General features: G+C 40.0%; 2 protein-coding genes across 4 annotated transcripts in view; both read left to right on the top strand.

The window, feature by feature from the left end:
* Positions 1-313: 313 nt before the first annotated feature.
* On the top strand, positions 314-10,033 carry LOC147138310 (sulfotransferase 1B1-like). 2 transcript variants are annotated; one of them, XM_086047267.1, is made up of 10 exons: positions 314-455; positions 539-709; positions 801-926; positions 1,050-1,115; positions 5,644-5,772; positions 6,843-6,940; positions 7,023-7,149; positions 7,438-7,532; positions 8,999-9,179; positions 9,811-10,033. In XM_086047267.1, the coding sequence occupies exons 5-10, from the start codon at positions 5,745-5,747 to the stop codon at positions 9,954-9,956; spliced, it is 675 nt and encodes a 224-aa protein (XP_085903393.1). In that variant the 5' UTR covers positions 314-455; positions 539-709; positions 801-926; positions 1,050-1,115; positions 5,644-5,744; the 3' UTR covers positions 9,957-10,033. The 2 variants fall into 2 exon arrangements, with proteins under 2 accessions (XP_085903393.1, XP_085903392.1); XM_086047266.1 differs by lacking the exons at positions 314-455; positions 539-709; positions 801-926; positions 1,050-1,115 and adding an exon at positions 4,783-4,933.
* Positions 10,034-13,043: 3,010 nt separating this feature from the next.
* The window catches only part of atp13a3 (ATPase 13A3), a 39,497-nt gene continuing 30,004 nt past the window's right edge, over positions 13,044-22,536 (top strand). For both annotated transcript variants that reach the window (XM_086047127.1, XM_086047126.1), the window contains exon 1: positions 13,044-13,264. The gene's annotated coding sequence lies outside the window, so the exon portion shown is untranslated. The remainder of the gene's footprint in view (positions 13,265-22,536) is intronic.

Genomic DNA, 22,536 nt, shown 5'->3' with positions numbered 1-22,536 from the left:
TGAGAAGCCGAGAGGAGCTGAGTCCCCAGTACAGCATATTATATATACAGTATATTAGAATATAAAGTATTTTGATACTTTTCTCATTAAAAAGCACATTACAGTTTTTGGGGGGGTCAGGGGCTGGAACATATTCATGGCATTTCCTTTCATTTTAATGGTGAAGTATGATTAGAGATTTGTGTGACACATAATTCTTTAGATGCTCACTGAGCTGAAGTCTTAAAATATTTTCATAAACCTGTGTGACAACATTCTCTGGACACATTTTTCCTAGATTTTAGATGCATATCATATTTAGATTTAGAATTTAGCAACATCAGCAGCATTTCAGTTTAAAGGATTAACTGTGTCTGATATTGTACTAGGACAACACTGAAATCTTGGGTTACACCCTTGGCCTGGTGTCTTTTGCCATCACCTCTACCTCCAAGTTCCCCACACTTTACAGAGTCGTAAGTGATCGTATTAAACAAGTCCTTGTCGCCAATCAGCAACAAGCTTTCAACTCAAGGTCTTTTTTGTCCCCCACATGCAGCACAGAGGGAAGACATTGTCAAGATCGCACATTTTCTCTGGAGTGCTGTGCATGCTGGCTGCTGCCCTTTATGCTGCTGCCGTGCTTCACTACGACACTCGGGTCAGCTTCCTCCTCAGGGTCATGCCTTGGCTGCTGTGTGCAGTCTGTGGTGCCTCGCTGGACCTTCTTGTATCCTGTTAATCCAAAAATAATAATAATTGGACTGTTTGTCCAAGCTCAAAATTCAGATGTAGTTTTTTACTTTGACATGTGTGTCAAGACTATAATCCTCCATTGGTGTCACATGGGAACCAGGCAGCATCTGATGAGCTTTTCTCTAGAAATGGAGAGCCTCCTGGGTGACTCCTCCAAGGACAAAGTTGGTAGGAAGCATCATGGAAAACAGGTAGGTCATTTTTCCTTCACCTGCATTCCTTTTGAACATGATCCAAATCAAAACTGTCTCCGTTTAATGTAAATGTTGCTTTTATGTAAGACCATTATGTTACCGGAACCTCTTTCTTCAAAGGGCAAAAATTTCAATTTGACCGAGATGGGCCCCTATATGGACGTCAGTATAGACACCACTAAGCAAGTAAGCAATGTTGTTGCACACTCCAAACACTGTGTCCGGCGTATAAAAATAACACAACCTCATATCCACTCCTAAATAAACGCTGCTCTTTCAGTGTGTAAAATAGATGTACTACATACCATACTATATTGACAGATGTACCCCAGAGAGGCGACTGTGTGTGGGAAGGTAGCGGACAACAAGGTTCTGAGCAGGACAGGCCCAATGGAGTTGACAGGAGTTGATGGTTGTGATGCATCATGTGACTCTTCAATTGTCAATTCATATCCAGAGGTGGGTAGGACTGATTAGGTAATATTACCGGTACTTGGGATAATCACTAATATGACATTTCGCATAGTGTCTACAAGCACAGTTCTATTCTCAAGCTATTGTGAGTACCACCCAGGAAAAGCCACTAGATGGTGCCTGAATACTCTTAAAGTCTACACCCAACAGACATTAATCCTGTTTTGACTAATGCAGTTTAAGAGGGCTAAATAATAATGTTTATGATTCTGGTTATGGTATGATATCGTACAATTGTACACTGCAAACTACAAGAACGGTAATAAACAATGTTTGATTTATGCCTACTTATTACAGTGTCAATCCAAGCTCTTGTATTAGATGTCCTTAGATAGTGTAATGTTGTGTAACTGCTTTCCAATGTAAGAAAGTAACATCCAGACTTTCACATGACTGTTGGGGAAGTGAGTCAACCAGTTATTAGAGTTCCTTTCCACAAGACAAGTGGTCAGCAAGTTTGATTAGATGCTTCAGCGAGAACCTAGAATGCGTGTAATTCTGTGGTTTCATAAACCTTTGGATGATGGTTTTGATATTCGGTACATAAGAGGCTTGATTTGCACACCTGATATAGTGGAACCACTATACAGTAGTTAAAAATGTTTTAACATTGGCAATTCGACCAACATTCTTTGGTGTGGAAACACTTCAAAATGTCTAACCACCGTCATGCATAATGCCACACAAGAGCTCTGTGTACCTGACTGGGCCTCAAGTTCAGCAAGCATCAAACGACTAACACTGCATTTGTTTTGGTTTTTCATTGATTTTTGTATTTGTATTTTTGGGTGCCACTTATTCGAACCAATGGAAAGAAGATTCCCTGGGAGTATAGTAGTAGAAGAGGATATACATATAAAAGTAACAACAAGGAGCTTTACAGTGCTTAACGTGACAATTAAGAATGTAAGAAGTGGAAGTGATGTATATCTGTGACAAAACTCACATTTGTTTTTATTCATTATAAAAGTTAAGACTGATTAACTATTATTTTGGCAGCGGTCAATTTATATTTTTGTACTTAATATTTACATTGCCTCTACAGCAGGGGTGTCGAACTCATTTTCGTCCCGGGCCACATCATAGTTATGGTGTCCCTCGGAGGGCCGTTACAACTGTGAACCCATAAAAATGTATGATCGCCTTATATTATCACATATACACAATAAATTGATAGATAACTAGTTTTGAAATCAGAAGCCAGTAAATAGTTTGTTCAACTATTTTTCAAGGTATTTTAAACGAGGGATTGGTAACAAATGTTTGCAAGATCTCATATGTAGTGCTAAAAGTGAAGATAATTTGAAAGAAACATATTAAGTCAACACAAGATTTGCCGTCGCAGGCCTCATAAAATGAGGCCGCAGGCCGGATCTGGCCCCCGGGCCTTGAATTTGACACCCGTGCTCTACAGTTTGTAAAGATATTTATGGCAAAAATTCTGGACCAAGTCAAGCAGCTTCGCAGAATAGATTTTATTTGACACGTCACACTTTGCTGGAAAAAGCAAATGTGTTTGTGATAAGTTGTATCTAACAACAGAGGACCATATAAAGTAAAATGGTGGTGTATCTTTACAGACATTAAGCCACAATTGACGTCTGCTCCCTAACAAATATTGATTGTGTTGTGTTGTTGGATGTGTCTCCTGATTCTGTGATGTGACACACCAATGAATGTCAAGCCAATAAAAGCCTTTTTATGAGGAATCCTCCATATGAGACCTACCTGTTAGCCTACTCAAATGAATTCCAAGCAATGACAGAGTGGGCTACAATGCTATTGAAATGATACATTGTGACTACTCAACATGTTGCTAACACTGTGCCTCTGACTCGTGCCAGTAGATTGGACGGACAGTTACATAGAATGCGGCAGTATTGTCCGGAGTGCAGTTTCTCTGTCAAGGTGAAACAGAATAGGCTCGAGGCCGGGAAAGTTTTCAGGTTTTATATTATGTGCTTCCCAATTGTGATTCTGTGACAGATTGTTGATTAAAGCCCAATGCTGGGCAGGGCATGTCTGCATAGGAAAACGGAGGACTCATTCTATAGGGGACCAGCAATCCCTGCTATTTTGGGAGATGCCTTTTTTCCTGCTCAGGAGTCATTGGAGTTTATTGTTTGAAAACATAAATACCGTATTTTTTGGACTATAAATCACTTTTTTTAATATACATTTATGCTAGTCCTGCGACTAATACTCAAGTGTGACTTGTGTGTGCGCGCGCGCGCGTGTGTGTGTCTATTTATTAAAATTTGAGCTCAGACTCGCAGCAACCATCCCCGTTCCTTAATCGTGTTGACTGCAGCGACCGAATAATGGTTGGATTTGAAACTTCTGCTTCTACCTATGGAAAATTAGCTCGCTATTTTAGCATGCAGCATCTGCCAGAACAAGGGTTTACCATTTACACAAACAAAAGGCGCAGTAACCGACTAGGATTCTACCTTTTGGTCACAATGCGAGGCAGAAGAAAAAGAATACAGAGAAGAACTGTAGTCATGGCAACCAATGTATGACGTAACTCCACTGCCGCCACTAGCGTGCTGCATCCGCTGCAACAAGGATTTAGTACTGTATTTACAGCAGTAAAAGGTAGAAATTTCCACCATTCTTGCGGCGGTACAGAAGACTGTCTGAGTCAAGTGAAAGTCGCTCGGCCTGTCCAGGTTTGCCACGGTTGTCACTTGAGAGGAGCCTTCGAATGACCCAGCCTACGAAAGGGCCCTTAGGATGACACAGCCTACAAATTTGGGTTGCGTTCGGAAAAAAACTTCACTTCGACTGTTTGGAAATTCAGTGCGCTGCTCAAATTTGTCGTTCGGAAACTCAGAGTGCACCAAAAAATGGAGTGCCAATGCGAGTGCCAGTGTGCAAGTAGCACAGATTGAACCATTTTAAGCACGAGCTGCTGATTGGTTAGGAATTGGGATGCGTTCGGAAATTACTGGGAGCGGAGTGCATTCTGCCTCTCCGAACACACACACTCAGAGTACTGCACAGGCATGCCCCGGACATGTACTTGGGAATACAGTAGTGTACAACTACTTCTTCCATTTCTTCTACTGTACTTATCATCGTATCATTTTGGGTTAGGTTCACATTAATATGGAAATCAAACACTTTGAAAAGTCAAAGAACACCTTTTGAACCAATGGTATTTTCTAATGGTAGTTTTGGGTGTGGTACTGTTGACCCAGCTGAGTGGTTGTTTTATTTTATTAAAAATCAACAGGAGCTGCAAGGCAAATGTTCAGGTATTAAAGGAACGAAAAAAGGGAATTGAAGCATAGTTGAGGAGAAAGGACTGAAGCAGAACTACCATATTGAAAGGGCTAAATCAACTTTTTTTAATTGTTACGTTTTAACCTCAGTTATGTCAGAAAACCAGATGGTCATTCGTCGTGCCCTCGTGGTCACGAAGAAAGGGATTCCATTGTCCGATTACATGGCCCAAAAAATTGACGCCGTTCTTACTTTCTGTCCTCATCCATCGGACCTCCTCATTGCAACCTATCCTAAATCAGGTTATACAACTTTCATGCTTTTTGGTGTGGTGCTCGTAATCATTTGAGTTTATTGCTGTATTTACAGTACTTTCAGAGTAGCATGGTACTTAAAGTACGTGGCTAGTTTGCCTCACGATCAAGTGTTCTTGGTTCAGGTCTTATCTTGGACCATCTTGGTTTGCATGTTCTCCTTTTGTTTGTATAAGTTTCCTCCAGATACTCCAGTTTCCTTCCACATTCAAAAAACATCCATGTTACATTTCGCTGGGGTCGGGCGGAATCCTAGTACCTTCAAAAGTACCAGTTTTGAAGGTACAAAAACGCCATATTTGCTCAACCATTAACATTGCATCGTCAAAGAGACCAAACCATTTTCAACACTTAAGATTGGTCAGAAGTTTGTAAGGTGTCATTGTAAGGTGTCCAACTAGATATTTGAAGACACTGTAAAGTGAATTCAGGAATGTTTTTCTCAATGGATTTTACATGCTTGAAGATCATTTTTAAACGTTACTTTATATTATTTACATTTACATTTACATTACATTATTTAAGTTATCATTACATTACATTATTTAAGTTATCCTGATTCGGAGCGTAATTTTACATGCAGATTTTCTTCATCATTCAAATTTAGTATTGGGTTGTTAATAACACTCTTTAAATTTAGAAGGCATTTAGTTTCACATTACAGAGACTTATGTGTTCTCGTACATTTGACTCAAAAGGGACGACTTGGACCCAGGAAATAGTTGACCTGCTTCTTCATAACGGCGATGTGGAAAGCTGCAGACGAGCACCGATATCAGACCGAGTTCCTTTCCTTGAGATGACCAATCAACTAGGCGGCGAATCAGGTGTGTAGATATCACTGAGATCTCTTTAAACAAAAAGTGCTTGCAACACATGGTTAGGGTGTGCAGTAAGATTGGAGGCCTGAACTTCCAGGAACTTTCCTCTTAAAGGCCCTGATACACCAAACCGATGTCGGAGGTCGTGAAGCGTCTGAATGCGTCGTCCGTTTGGTGTAATGGCCACCGTCGTAGTGTCGTAACTCGTCTGTAAGCGTCTTGGGGGCGGTTACGCATGTTGGATCGGCATCGCCAGTCGTGACATTTGGTCACTCTGATTGGCTGTTAGCTAGCAAATCAGCGCGCGGGGCACCAACGTGAAGTGACAAAGGCAGAAAAACAGTGAGCACGCCTCTGCTGCTTTAATTTTCTTATAAGTACAAGAGCGAGAGTTGACAATGTAAGTATTTCACAATACAGTGTCAAGAACGTTATGGTTTACTTTGCATGGGAGTTCATCATGAGCGAAGAATAGAGCCGAATGCATTGTTTACGTTGTTATAATTAGCCCCCGGCCAACATCTTTCCCGATGGAGTTTTCTAACCATGAGAAATGGTGACTACCGCCACCGGTGGTATGGAAGGGTATTACATCTTATTCATGCGCAGAAGGTACTTTAATGGTCAGCGTCGCTGTCTGTCATTGCGGTGTGTTTTGCCAGCGTGCCGTGCCGACAGCCGGCCGGACGCCACAGGGGGTAAGCGTCTGTCACTGTTGGTGAACGTCGTTTTGGTGTATCAGGGCCTTTTATCGACTGAGAGTAGCAGCAAAGGCCCGTTCCATCACAACAGACAGCTATCATCCTTTGTCTGCTGAATATAAACTGTTGCTATCAGAGCGCAGATACCGTATGCCCAGGTGCAGGGCAAATAGATTTAAGAACTCATTCATACCGGTTTCCATCGCCTTTTTAAATAGTATGGCATAACACATATGTATACTTGGCATATTGTTTGTGTGTGTGTGGATTATTGATGTTTTCTCATGTTGACTGCTGGCTGTAAAAGGAATTGCCCCTTGGGGATAATATAGTTCACCTTGACACAAAGATGGGTTTTTTTCTGTACATCATCAGGTCTTGATATCCTGAAGAAATTGGATCCCCCCAGAATCATTAAGACACATCTTCCATTTCAGCTGCTTCCATCTGGGTTTTGGGAAAACAAGTGCAAAGTAAGTTGATGGGGCCATGCACCTGCATGGATGACAACACAAAACAACCCATCATTTATTATTAATGTGATGTTTCTTAAAGATAATCTACATCGCACGCAATGCTAAGGACACCCTGGTGAGCTACTTCCACTTTAATCGAATGAATTTGACCAGCCCTGAGCCTGGACCATGGAAGGGCTACATCCAAAAGTTCATGCATGGAGAATGTAAATACGAATATTATTAGGACTAGTCAATAGTGGTGGGAAAATCAATGTTCAAGATGCTTCTTGGACCAAATGTTGTATTTTTGACTTCTCTAGATGGCACTGTTGGCTTAAAGAAAGGGGTTTCATCAATGGCAAGTCGCTGTGCTTTCAGCTCCGTGTTGAACACAGAGTGCCATCTAGAGGAGTCAAAAATACAACAACTGGTTCATGAAGCATCATGAAGCTTCATTTTCCCATCTCAACTGTTCGACGATTATGGTGACTTGCTGAATGTCATTTTTGCAGTGACATACGGTTCCTGGTACGATCATGTGAAAGCTTACTGGGAGGAGCGAGAAAAGAGGAACATCCTCTACCTCTTTTTTGAAGACATGAAAGAGGTAGGGATTTATTACCTCTCCCAATGCCTTCATCATCAATATTCTTTTTGTTAATAAATAGGATTGTGCTAAAGTTACTTACCATGGAGTATTTCCACATGACCGTGTTACAGGAGGGCATTATGGCAAGGGAAGAATCCATTGTTTCTGTGACTTTGCGTTCTTATTCTTACCCATGCAGGCTCTTCGTAGAGAGAATGGTGGCCCACTCTGACAGGAGTGGCCAGTAGGATTCTTGAGCTTGAGATGAGTTTGGAAGGTTGCAGGACCAGTTGTCCTGTGGATTTTATGTTCTGGGGCAGGGGTGGCCGAGTCCGGTCCTCAAGAGCCACATCCCAGCCTGTTTTAGGTTTATCCCTACGGCAACACACCTGTTTCAACGATCAGCTCATCAGCAAGATTTGCAAAAGCCTGATAATGAGTCTGCTGATTTGAAACAGGTGCGTTGCCTTAGGGATAAAGCTAAAACAGGCTGGATTGTGGCTCTTGAGGACCGGACATGGCCACCCCTGTTCTGGGGGCATGGACTGGCCTCTGTTGATCACTCAGATCAAGTAGGACTTGACGAGTCAGTAATTGTCCCTCTCTGGATTCTCTGGTTTCTGGCTGGGAGGAGATGCCTAAGAGTCTTACAAGTCATGACATAAACAAGAGCGTAATTATGTGTGCAAAATGGGTTAAAATACTTTTGGATTTTTCATGAGAATTTTTTAGATAAAAATTTGATTTTTATGTGACTTTTGTTTTTTTAAATTACGTTTTAATTTGCTTTTTAGAGCGGCTTAGTTTCTTTTCGTTTAAATTGTTCTGAAAATGATTGATTTTAGTTTAGTTTTTATTGGTTTTAGTCTTGGTTTTAGTTGTTTTTTTAAACATGTATGAAGTACTTGTTGAGTTCAAGATTTGGAAAAGTCATTGTCTAATAAAGTAAACTACAATTGCCAAACAATTTTCTTTCTTCTGTTTGGCCGGACAGTAAGATTAATTCGAATAATTACTTTAATACAAATGACTAAAGGACTAAAATGAAGCTTCCATCCATCCATTATCCATACCGCTTATCCTCACAAGGGTCGCGGGGAGTGCTGGAGCCTATCCCAGCAGTCTTCGGGCAGTAGGCGGTTGACACCCCGAATTGGTTGCCAGCCAATCACAGGGCACACAGAGACAAACAAACATCTGCACTCACAATCACACGTAGGGGCAATTTAGAGTGTCCAATCAACTTACCATGCATGTTTTTGGAATGTGGGAGGAAACCAGAGTACCCAGAGAAAACCTAAAACAAAGCTTAGTTTTATAAATATAACGTATGTTTTCAGTCAGTTTTCATTTTGGTAAAAGCAGTCTTATTTTATTTTGGTCATGAAAACATTTTTTTCAATTTTAGCTTTAGTTATTGCATTAGTTTTCGTTAACTATGATAACCTTGGGGCAAAATCTTTTCACTCTGTCCACCCACCCAGAATCCTTGGCGTGAAGTGAAGCGAATCATGAGGTACCTGGACTTGTCCCTCTCTGATGACGTCATCAACCGCATTGTGGACCTGACCACCTTCAAGAACATGAAGGAGAATCCAATGACAAACTACACCTTCATTTCCAAAGAGATTTTTAATACTTCCATCTCCAGCTTCATGAGAAAGGGTCATTCAACTTTTTTGTAGCCATAAAACACCATAGAGATAGTAAAATGTACATTTTAATACCAAAATTTACAACATCTTTGAGCCGATAACCATCCATCTATTTTCTAGAAGCTGTCTTGAAGGGGAAATCAACGCAAACATATGTTTTTCAACAATATGTTCCCAGCCGGCCCACTAGTTGAAACATGGCATTCTGATTAATATTGCGTTTGTGCAATAAGAGTTAATCCACCCCTTTTTAGCCCTTTTCAGCTTCGGAAAACAGGTGAGCCGTGATTGGTTGTTACCTGAGCCCTGAGCAGTTGTGATGTCATTTTCAGTCGACAGAAGTGACAAAATGGCCGCCCCCTGTGATGGCTAAAAATGGGTGGATTAACTCTTATTCCACAAACGCAATATTTATCAGAATACCTCGTTCCAACTAGTGGTCTTGCAAAGAACATATTCTTGAAAATAATATGTTTGGGTTGACTTTCACTTTAAGCAGGAGGCGGCAAACTTGCCTATCACGGGCCATTTTGGCCATAGTTACTCACGCCACAGTTTTAACATTTTGACTTCATTTTTTTTTTACTTCATATTTGTAAGCATAATTTAACAAACTGGTGCACCTGTTTTATTTCCAACAGGAGAAGTTGGTGATTGGAAAAATCATTTTACCTCTGACCAGTTAGCAGCGTTTGAGGAGGACTACAAGAACAAAATGAAGCAAGTCAACATTCCATTCAAAACACAGCTCAAATTGGTTTGCAGTGTTCCAATAGCTTCTACTTAGCTTGAGTTATTTCTCTGCTGTTGCTTGTCATAGCCAAAGTATAATTTCCCAGTGCAATAAAATCTCTGGATATCAAAGATATGAGACCATTTGTTACTTGGGTTTGTGGGGACCGAGTTTAAATGCTAGAACGGAATGTGTTGCACAGGTTTCTGGAAGAAGCAGCTTCCAGGTATTAAAAAAATAATTCAAAAGACAGAGAGATGTAGTTTAGTACAGCAAAGAGCAGTTACAATCTATCTGCATTATAAGGTATGGAAGGCAAGCAAAAAAAAAACAAACCAACATGCACTACGATTAACCAGACATTCAACTTATGTGGTGTTATTTTTTTCGACTTACGACCTTCTAGTTTCTCCTCAATTCACAGCACAATTGTGGTTAACATGGGAATGTAGTACAGTTCTGTCTCAAATTATGCAGTGTAACACAGTACATGGGGAATTTTTAAAAAGACTTTATACTTTGTAATTTGATTGTTTTAATATTGATTTCCCTTATTTGACTAGAAATAATGAGTAATACGCGGGTGATGTAACCCTTGTGACCCTGACTGGTACTTGGAAAATGAAAAGCAAACATAGTTTATCATTTTAACTGTTGCACGGCATAACAGAACTCCTAGGTTCTGCTTGGTAGGAACTGCAGAGGAAATAATAATTCACCTGCCTTCTATCAAAGGAATCATTAAATAATAAATCATTCCGTGATGTCACAGTGTAATTTATTTTATTCCTAGCGAATGGTCTGTCTTGGCTATTAAGACTGTAAAATAGCCAAAGAGCGACTGGTGTAGATAAGAGGCAGAATAGTCCTCTCCATCATCCGCCTGTTTCAAATCCTTACCAGCAGTGCCCAAGCACATAAACAAACATTTTCCTGAAGTTTGATTGTCGAACAATACAATGATTAGATAAACTTTATGAAAGACATTTGCACTCCTCCCTGTTATGTTCCCTAGAATGACTGTCAAAAACGAACGAGTTGCAATGAAGCAGTTTGTGTTTTTAACATTAATAGCAATTATAATTATATTTTTGCAAACTTAGCTGTGGGCCTGATGCAACGCCCATATTAATTAACCCATCAAGTCTAACAGGCTTCTCCATATTGTTTACATATGTTTATTGAAAATTATTCACATTTTTTTCATGAGAATTAATTTATTTTGACCTTATATTCATTAAAATGTCCGTCTAATGAAGACAACAGAGAGAATTGTTTCAACTTTCTTGTACGTACTGTACAAGAAACAAGAACATTTGGGTTTTCATCAGTACCTGTACTTTTTACTTGTATCTATCATGTCATCTTCCAAACCACTTATCCTGTACAGGGTCGCGGGGAGTTGCTGGAGCCTATCCCAGCCGTCAATGGGCGAAGGCAGACTACACCCCGAACTGGTCGCCAGCCAGTCGCAGGGCACACATAGACACTGTCACTGAGCGGGAATCGATCCCACGCTGCCCGCACACAACTCAGGCGTGTGTACCACTACACTATCAGTGGACATTGTATCTATCATGTGTTATTCAAATCTGGTTTCTGAACAATTCAAGAGTGAGCCATTTATTGCAGTGCTTCATGTGCTTGGGCCAGTTTTGTATGTGTTTGTATTCCGTTGACGCAGACTGATGTCATCATAAATGCTGAGTTAGCATATCTATCTCTGGGCCTCCTCTTGCCCCTTTCAAGATCGGGTGTCAAAGGAAAACAAACTATGTCCCAAATAAAAAGATGGAATCTTGTTTGCAGAAGGGATGAGGGGCATGGATTAGGACATCAAGCAAAAGTTTGCAAAGGCCCATTGTGTTTTTCTTGGCCCGTACGTCAGCGATCGCCTTACTTGCTGAAGGCATGGTCGACGCCATTTTGTCTGAGCCCGAGAATTCAACAGGAACTGAAGGTCAATCATTTGTTAACCATTCATTCATTATCTCTACCGCTTCTCCTCACAAGGGTCGTGGGCGTACTGGAGCCTATCCCAGCTGTCTTTGGGCAGTAGGCGGGGGACACCCTGATGCCAGCCAATTGCAGGGCACACAGAGACAAACAAAGACCGCAATTTAGAGTGTCCAATCAACTTACCATGCATGTTTTTGGAATGTGGGAGGAAACCAGAGTACCCGGAGGAAACCCACGCAGGCACGTAGAGAACATGCAAACTGCACACAGGGATTGATCCCACGACCTCTGAACTGTGAGGCGGACTAGCTAAAATTCTTTTCAACCTATATTCAATTGAAAACACGACAAAAACTATATATTTAGTATTCAATTAATTGACAACTAATTGATTATGATATTAATTAACAACCATTATAATAATCGAGTAACTGTTTAGAGCCATTGAGTTAAAATTGCCCAAATCTTCTGATTTCAGCCTCTCAACAGTAATTATTCTGCTTTCTGTAGTCCTTCATGAAAGCGGAATGATTATCTTTTGTGTTTATTCAAAGTAATACAATCATCAGCTTTTACTTTGGAAAACAATGACTGAACCAGTAACTGAATCACTTTAAAAAAGAATGGCGAGTACAACATCAACCACTATCGTGTGATATTGCTTGATGGTTGTATGTTGTTGTTTTTTAATCACTAAACTATACCAAATAAGTATCAATATTTGGTTAATAAACAGTATGTGGTAAAAATGGTTCCATAATAAACTTCATAACATTTTATTGGATTATTCGATTAATCGATTAAACTTGTTCGCCAACAGTTTTAATGGTTGCCGACAGTTTTTCTTGTCGCAAGGACATGTGGAACATGTTCAATCCTGCACACAAAAAAGAAAACATTAAAACTGCTGGCAAACGTCTGGCGAATATTTGCGACCTTGACAAGAAACCAACATTTACTACCTTGCAAACACTCGCAAACCTTCCGTCACTAGGGTAGGGGGCTTACATGTGGGAATTCTATTGTGAACATTTTTGATTTTTTTTTTTTGTAAAAAGTGTGGAATGGTTTTCAGAATCCAGTAAATAATGAAAAAAAAAAAAAACAAGCAGGAGAAAAATCGTACGCAGGTTGCTTGCGTATTTTTCCTGTGACGTAACTGACGTCACGTCCTGTCGCTAGACGCGCACAGCCGGTTCAGGCCAGTTGACAAGGCGCAAAAGTGGAGTCTCTCGCGGAGCCGACCTGTCAACACAGCACCGCCTCTCTACTGGCATTGTGTCCACGCAACATTTTCTGGCATAGAGCCGCATCTCTTGTTCAACGACGTCCCCCCCAAGATAACAGCTGCTCTTACCACGCGATGACTCGAAGGTGATCTTCAGCGTTCCCGGTGGTTCTGGGTGAGTGTGAGCGAGACTGCTGTCATTCTTCACACATGTGTGGCACTCGCGATTTAGCGCTTGCTCAACGCTAAAGTGAGCTAGCCACCGCCAGTACGAGCTCCTCGTTGAAGGCATGTCAGTGGCACGAGGCTGCTGAACCACGACACGAAGCTTATGGATAGTATTTAAGGTCATGAGATGGTGCACTGTTTAGTATGGAGGCGCTTTTGGGTGGCAGGTCAACAGTCTGTCTTTTCCAGCGTTAGCCAGCTAGCTCGCTAACACCTCGTGCCCCCCCCCTCTCCTGTTAAAAGCCTCTTCTGCTTGTCTGAGGCTTGTGCCAAATTTTGACAATACTTGTGTGTGGTTTATTTCATCTCGGTGTTGGGAATGGCTTCACCGTGAGAACTTCACTTGATGGTTAACCAAAGCGAACTCAAGATTCCAAGGGTTTACGATCATCAAAGAACATTCAACACTGTTTACTAATCTTGATCTAGTTTCTCTCACGAGATGAATAGTGTATCTATTTATCGATCTATCTTATCAAGCAAATTCAAAATTCAAAGTGTTTTTCATATCTTTCGGCTTAGCGTTATTGCCAAATCACTTTGAAGTTACTTTCACTATCAATAATTGTCAAATCAGTTTGAAGTTACTGTCACAATATCAATAAAATATTAAAATATGCTTGATTAAAATCCCCGCAAAAGTGGGTTTTTTTCTCCATTATTTCTGTAGATTGTCACACTTAAAGGTTATGCTGAGGCAATGAGTTTGAATCATAGCAACTGAATTTTTCTGAAAACGCTAAAAAAATGAATTAGGCAATTATTTTGTAACAGTGGCAACGTGAAATGACCGTCGGTTAAAATGCTGATTTTGGTTGGAATGGCCAATTCAACCTGACTACAACGCACCAACAATTTTGAAAATCGGATGATAGGTTCCCTAAGAAATTATTTTTATGTGATATCACTTATAGAAAATCTGGTTCAAAAACACCTTCAAATTGTTGTTTATTTCACAACAAATCTCCTTGACTGATACATCACCAAAAAGTTTGAGAGGTTCTCCAAGTTGACATTAATGTAACGTTTCAAACAGCTTGACTTGTGCTCAAAACGCAACTTGAATAGTGCAAATGAAACATATTTGTGAGAAGGCCAGTGTGGGCAGTAGAATAGGACATGTACGCAATTAAGTAATCTGTTTTATACAGAAGATGATTAGATATTTTTTTAAAAACAAAATTCCACATTGTCTTGTCACGTTGCTAAGAATTGTAGGGGAATCATTTTCCTGTTCAATTAACTTATTACTTTTCTGTCCACGTGGATGCCAACAGGATGTAAAGTGCAGAAAGACAAATCAATCAAATACAAAGCAAAAAAATACAGAGTGACATGAGACGAGAAATATTGTACAATAAAACATATGAGACAAGCTAGTAAGTTGATTTTTTTTTTTTTTTTTTACACTGAGGAAAACAGAGTTGTAAAGTCATGTAGCAGCTGAACAAATCATTCAACATCAGGCTGTGCAAGGTCAAAGTGGAGGCATGCCATAAGTATATCAGAACTAGTATGAAGTAACTGCAAACATTTGGCTGGCTTTTTTAATACATTGAATTGTAAATCTGTGTATCAGATGTACAAATCATGCAGTGAAATACCAAAACATACCGATTGCAAACTTTTGACTACACGGGAGGTGGTAAAAGAATGGGACATAATGCAAAGCGGTTAACTCATTCACTGCCATTGATGTATTTATTTGTCTTCTCACAGTCCAGCCATTCAGTCTCAACTTATTTATATTTTTTTCTCCATTTTTTTCAAACGTTGTAAAAGAGGGTCTGAAAATGCCTGGCAGTGAATGAGTTGATTAGCTCTTTTAACATTGGAAGTTAAGGTCCAGGCATAGACATTAGGATAGGCAATAAAATGCAAATAACATCATAAATATAAGCAGATACACCAACAGAAGCATAAGAATATATACATGTAGTACCGTATGTATCTACTAAAAAGCGTAGTGCAGTATATATCTACTAAAAAGCATGCAAAAAGCAGCTGTACCAATATCTCTACATCGAGGATTGGTGTTGCATATCACTCAACCTCATTCGTGATACTGTAAGTACCAAATAGTTTATTAAACCTGATTTTTGATACTGTAAGTACCAAATAGTTTATTAGTCTTGTATCTAACAGATAAATTCATATATAAGATTTCCTGGAATTGTACAAGGATATAGACTCTTGCACTTATAAACAATACAATACATTACAACTATGTTTATATAGCACAGTTTCAGTTTCTGATATCTATAGCCTTGTAGTGCAGCCAGAACAGTAGATCAACACTACAAAGCATGACTGCGCACACATTGTACAGGTATCCAAATAAAAACAAACTTCTATAGTCTCAAGTTTCAGAAACATGTAGCCTACTAGTGCAAATAAAACTTGCATCTTTTTTGACTCACATTTTTAAGATCTCCATAATACTTTTTTTCCCTCTCTGTGATAGCAGAGGTTTCTTGTCTGCGTTGGCCGCGGGGAACTTTCTTGTGCCATACGACATCGGACCTCATCGGATGTCTTGAACCCAAAATGTAATCAAACCAAAGATGTACCCACTCTTTTTGGTGTAAGTTCCTCTTGGTCTGCATGGGACCCTGCCGCTTGTCTGTTGCAGTGAAGATGCGACTATTTCAGACACCGCTATTCTGCATTCTTCGTCCTTCATCGTTAAGCAAACGCAAAACCAGGCGAGCTGCAGAAAACGACCGCCACAAAGATGCATAGTGAAATAAAAACAATGTGGGATACTGAGAGGTTTATAACACAGCCAGCTTCCTTTACCGGCCGGGAAGTTGGCGTGTCTGCCGAGTGTATATTGACTTGTTCACAGCTTTTGAAATGTCAGCCATGATAGCATTTAGCCGCCAACACAACGTCAGGTTACTAGCGATATTCAAACGTTTTTTTTCTTCTGTTGGAGGAGAGAGAGGAGCCCCTCCTCTTCTCTGCTCGAAGCAACCCCGGTGTAGTCACCCCTGCAAACAAACACACGCAAGGCACGCATCGCGTTGCTGAACCTAGCATTAGTGACGATAGAAACGATATATTGCGGAGACAATATATCGTCATACCGTCCAGTGCTACTGGTGACCACTAACACTAAATCTGACTTATTTCATTGCTAGACTGCAGTGTTAACTTTACATCAATAGAGGGTACTAATAGACTGTGAAATAGTCATTCCAGAGGCAAATGTCACTGTGGATGCCGTAACATAGTGTCGTTGAAGCTTCGGGGTTTTTTCTTCTTTTTCTTCCCCCAAGCCTACATTGAACACATATTGCCTTATTGCCTACCATTCTAGCAAGTTAGCAACTTTTGTTTTCCCAAAAAAGTGACTAGCAAAAATGACAACAGTGGTCCTAAAGTCTTCACTGTGTCATTATATTTAACTGTAGGCGTGGGCGATATGGCAAAAATATCATATCACGATTTAAAAAAAATAAAATCACGATCATGATTTTATCATGATTCTTTTTTTACATCGTTTTTTTAAGACTAATTTGCACATTTCTGACCATTTTCTGACCGTTAAACATCTAAAACATATTTAAAATGTATATAGAACCCTGAAAGAAACAACATTTTAAGCCAGCTCAGCTTTCTGAACAGGTTTTAATTTGAATAGTGAAAATTTTTAGCAAAATGCAGTGAATGTAAACATAAAAGGTAACATAACGTATAAAAGGTAACATAACGTAAACATAAAAACACAGCTCGTAACGCAGTTCTGGTACTTTGAAGAGTCTTTCAAACCCCTCGTTTTCCACTGTTTTAATGGGAATCATGTCTTCAGCAAGGTAATAAGTCACTGCCTCAGTTACTCCTTTACACTGCTTGCTTGTTTTTTCATATGGAGTGCCCTTGTTAAATGTCTGTGTTACCGTGGGTTGCGTTAGCTTGGAGCTAGCAGCTGCCTCTGGCTACCATGTGTCTGATCTCCGTTTGCTTTGGGTGTCGGCGCTGACGCCCGAACCGAGTCTCTGCAAGCTTTGCAAATAACTGGTTTGCGCTTTCTCCTCCGAGGAAAAGCCAAACTAAATCGACACTGTGGATGTGGAGTTTCTTTTTGGGACCAACTCTGCTTCGTGGTGACTTTCCGCTATAGCTTCTCGCTATACAAACAAACAGGGAGGCGGGGAGTGTCACGTACGGTGCACTGTGCGTGCTGTGATTGGTTGGTCGGGTATACGCGTCAGCAGCTTTGTGCCGCCATAGAGCTAAACTGTATAGAATGTGCCAAGTAGACAATCAAACGATCTTTCGGCTTTATGAGATCGTGAACACGTTAAACCGCTTAACGACCAAATATCGTCATATCGCCCACCCCTACTTAACTCTCAATAATATTCTACTTCCCCCTTGTGTATATATTTGGTCCTGACTAGAAATGGCAAGTATGAGTTGGTGCTTGGTGCACAAAATTAACGTCATTAATGGCCGCTTATCCTTTTTTTTTTTAATGTGTGTCCTAATCATTATAACAATACATACCATATCTACACATGAAGCAATTCATTGAAACGACAAAATGTTTCTTCTAAATAGATTAAAAGTAATATAGAACAAAGTTGTTGTTAGTATGTTGCCTTGGCCCTCAGCAAGCGTTCCAGTTTCTCATATGACCTCTTTGCAAAATGAATTTCTCACCCCTGCTTTACGGGTACGGTGCTGGCTAATTTGCACTTTTCAGGAATTAAAATTGGTCAAAGAGCCATTGACCAACAGTTGATCTTTGTTACCAATGGAATGTGGCTAATAGTTCCATCCATCCATTATCTGTACCGCTTCTCCTCACAAGGGTCGCGGGGCATGCTGGAGCCTATCCCAGCTGTCTTTGGGCAGTAGGCGGGGGACACCCTGAACTGGTTGCCAGCCAATCGCAGGGCACACAGAGACAAACATCCGCACTCACAATCACACCTAGGGGCAATTTAGAGTATCCAATCAACTTACCATGCATGTTTTTGGAATGTGGGAGGAAACCGGAGTGCCCGGAGAAAACCCACGCAGGCACGGGGAGAACATGCAAACTCCACACAGGGAGGCCGGAGCCGGGATCGAACCCACGACCTCTGAACTGTGAGGCGGACGTGCTAACCAGTCGACCGCCGTGGCTAATAGTTAATTTTTTTATTTAAACTGCACCTGCCGGTGTATTTTGCTAATGTTTAGAAAGTTGCTTAGAATACTAACTCAGCTTTCCATGGACAGCGAAGCAACAATCCAAACACATTTGCACTAATTTCCACCTTTTTGTAACAACAACAAATGGCATTGCAATCTGATGGTTAATGTGATGATACCCTGGTATCCAACTTCTAGTGATTTACATAATTGAAAAGACAAATATTTTTGGGCCATTTTAGAATTCTTGCTTAACCGAAACATTTGTGAATCACTAATATTTCACTCTCTAAGGGAGGGCTTAGTAATATTAAGAAGATAGTTTTGTTATCAGCCTTGGGCATATCTGTTCAACCTATATTTGCAATCACATTGCATAGGGTCATGGTGAACTCACATGAACCTATGTAACAGATATATTATGTTTAGTCACAGCCTACTATCATGAATAATGGCACACTTGTGGTTAGGTATTACTACTTCTTTGTTGAACTTGGCTGTTGGAAAAACATTAGCTTGACCTCACCTGTGTCTGTCTCTACTTTGAATGTACAGATAGAGGACAGAGAAGCTACTATGAACATAATGGATAGGCTTAAACAGTGGCTGTTCAATGCTTATTTTTCCCCTTTGCTATTGAAAAAAAAAAGTCTGAATTTCTGTCATGGTGTTTGAATAATACAGACTGAATTGAATCTACATTGTATTGTCATTTAATTTTAGTTTTTTGTAATTTAAAAAAAAATATATTCATTTTATATTGTTCAAGGAGAAACTGAACTCACACTCATAGCTGTTTATGAGTATATGAACCCCTGCAAGCTCTCACGTTCTCCTGCTTTGACCTGTTAGTCATTTCAAAAGTCAGGACATGCATGTACATCGAGACATAGTGTCAGTTTTACAGCCCTCATTTATGGAACAGCCTGCCGGAGAACCTCTGCTTGCAGAATAAAGTCAAATTTATTTATATAGCCCTTAATCACAAGAAAGTCTCAAAGGGTTTCTCATGCCCACACTTGACAAATATTAACAACATCCGCTGATCTTAACAGCCAGGAGGGCAAGGAAAAAAATCAAAAAAACCTGGAAGTCCTTGTTTTTAAAAACAGGCTCACGAGTCACAACTATGGCTATCACTCACAAATCTTCTTAGAATCAATTATCCCATTAATTATTCCATCGATTTATTCTGCTAATTTTCCCCAAACATTCCCCAGTGGACAATGTTTGTTTGTTTTGGGCAAATGTTAGACAGTGATAAAAATGCCTCTACAAATAACAATAACATTTACCAATTATTATTATTATTATTATTATAATTTAACACTTTACTCAATTGAAAAAAAATAACGTAAACAACATTTTCATATTATTTTTCAAGTCAGTGTCTGGTGTCACGCTCTGGTTCTGGCTCAAGTGCCTCTCGCGCCCATTTAGGCTGCTCCCAATGGGCTGCTGGCAGTGGATGAGAGGACTTGTATATTAAAAAAAAAAACTTTCACGCTCACCTGCACACAAGAATCATGTCACTTTACTGCTGAAGTATGAGTTTCAAATTAATCATTGAATTATTAATTTTATTAAGTATAGATATAATAAAAAGTTGTATAAAACAAGAAGAGTGCTTCAAGTAACATTTAGGAATAGTACTACTGTGGTTTCTCTAGCCGAATACTGAGTGGCAGTCACGTAAAGACGTACATGACTTGAAGGAGGAGAAGACTGCTACACTGCAAACATGTGAATAAATAAATACAAGGCCGATTGTTAAAAATACTACAGCGACCTAACTTTAATGTCTGGTACACGTCCAGACAGTGACCGCAACCATTGTCAAACTTTTTGAGGCAATTGAAGGATTTCAACTAACTACTGAGCAGAGCGCATCGAAGCTAGATGCTAATGTTAGTCTAGTGAATACTAGCTGCCGATTTTCATGAAGCAGATTTTTTTTTTTTGTCAATGCCAAAACTTGTGTTATCAATACAAAACCTACATCCTTGATTGTTTGGGGTTTTTGTAACACCAATGACTGTAGAAAGCGGCAACACTTTGCCGGTACATTGCAGCAAGCAGGCTGCACAGGCGTGGCATATCTAGCAGACCTTTTTTGCACCCGAGTCTATAGTCCAAGTCACTTGATTTTGAGTATCTGCCGAATACTGAGTCACGATCCTGTACCTCTGCAATGCAATGAAGAAGAAAAAGGTCACATCAAAATCGTTTCAGTCTTTTTTTTTTTTTTTAATTTGAATGAAGGTATCCCAAGATGATACCTTTTTATATGGCTGTAAATCAGCAGTGGTTCAAATCAAGTAAAGAATTAAGATGTTATTCTCGATTTAAGAAATTACGAACATTAAAAAATCCAATCTTTTTCAGCCAATATCAGCTGACAATCACATGATAGGCCCAGATTTCCCATCATGTCGATCGGATTGGGAGAACCCTTGCTAAATTGTTTTAAAACCAAATAATACAGTCAACAATTATAATCGATGATGATAATAGCACTGTGAACATAATTCCTGCAATCATTCTTTCACTTTTAACCTAAAGAAATGAAAGATATTAGCACTTAAAAAAGGATGTACTTTAATTGTATTTGCTCAAACATAATCACTATGTCAGTGGCATTAAAAAACAACAACATTGATACTATTGTTTATCGCGAAAAATTCCATCCGGCGAAGTTGGTGGAACTCGCTGTCCTTAATAGAGAGGTCAAAGCTTAGAGTGCAGACTTAAGATAAGGTGTTGACTGTTCCTGATATTAATTTTATTTCAAGATGGAAGCATCATTTTCCAAAATGTCAGCACAAGATGTGACACAATATTTGATAGTACCAAGCCTCTACATTAACCTTTGTAAAAGAAGTACTGGTAATCCAAGAGCATGTAGTTGGATTTAAATTTAAGGTCTGTAGGATTACTGTATTTTCCCATGTTTTACCTCCAAAGTTACAGATTGATTTTCCTCTGACTGCATCTTGAATTCTTCCATTCACAAATCACACCCAAGTCTAAATGTTTCATGGATCAGTTTAAGTTAAGTGTTAAACTGTACTGTATTTGATTGAACCACCAAGTGGTTGCCTAGCAGTTTGAAACATGTGACAGACACTTTATTGATACCGTATCATTAAGGCCCTGATAGACCAAACCGACGTCGGAGGTCGTGAAGCGTCGTAGCGTCTGAATGCGCCGTCTGTTTGGTGTAGTGGCCACCGTTGTAGTGTCGTAACCCATCTGTAAACGTCTTGGGGCGGTTACGCATGTTGAATCGGCGTCGCCAGTCGTGGCATTTGGTCACTCTGATTGGCTGTCAGCTAGCAAATCAGCGCTCGGAGCACCAACGGGAAGTGACAAATGCGGAAAAACAGTGAGCGCGCCGCCGCTGCCTTAATCTTCTTAAAAGTACAAGAGCGAGGGTTGACAATGTAAGTATTTCACAATGCCGTGTCAAGAACGTGATGGTTTACTTCGCCGTGGGAGTTCATCGTGAGCAAAGAATATAGTGGAATGCATTGTTTACCTTGTTATAATCCGACCCCGGCCAACGGCTTTCCGGTTGGAATTTTCTAACCATGAGAAATGGTGACTACCGCCGCCGATGGTATGGAAGGGTATTACATCTTATGCATGCGCAGAAGGTACTTTAATGGTCAGCATCGCTGTCTGTCGTTGCGGTGTATTCCTCCAGCGTGCCGGGCCGACAGCCGGCCGGACGCCACAGGGGATAAGCGTCTGTCACTGTTGGTGAACGTCGTTTTGGTGTATCAAGGCCTTTAGGCATGGAGGGTGAAAGGAATATAAAATACCTCTGAGGCTCAAGATCAAGATAAAATAACATTTATTTAACCCAAAAGGGGGAACTTTCCATATTTTCAACAGTAATACTGTATTGAATACAGGAATAAAAAAAAATAATAATCTCAACTGCAAATAGAAGAGCGATAGCTTTGAGCCACCTTTAACCGTGTGTCCAACTGTCCATGTTTAGAAAGCAAAGGAAATACATTGAGGTCTGAAAACTTAAATAAGGTTTGAAAAAAAAAAGAAACTCAACAG

Source organism: Filicampus tigris, chromosome 12 (assembly GCF_054856515.1).
Source record: "Filicampus tigris isolate MCC_2025a chromosome 12, RoL_Ftig_1.0, whole genome shotgun sequence".
NCBI classification, from domain to species: domain Eukaryota; kingdom Metazoa; phylum Chordata; class Actinopteri; order Syngnathiformes; family Syngnathidae; genus Filicampus; species Filicampus tigris.
Note: the sequence above shows the minus strand (reverse complement) of the source record. Positions and strands in the feature narration are given on the sequence as shown.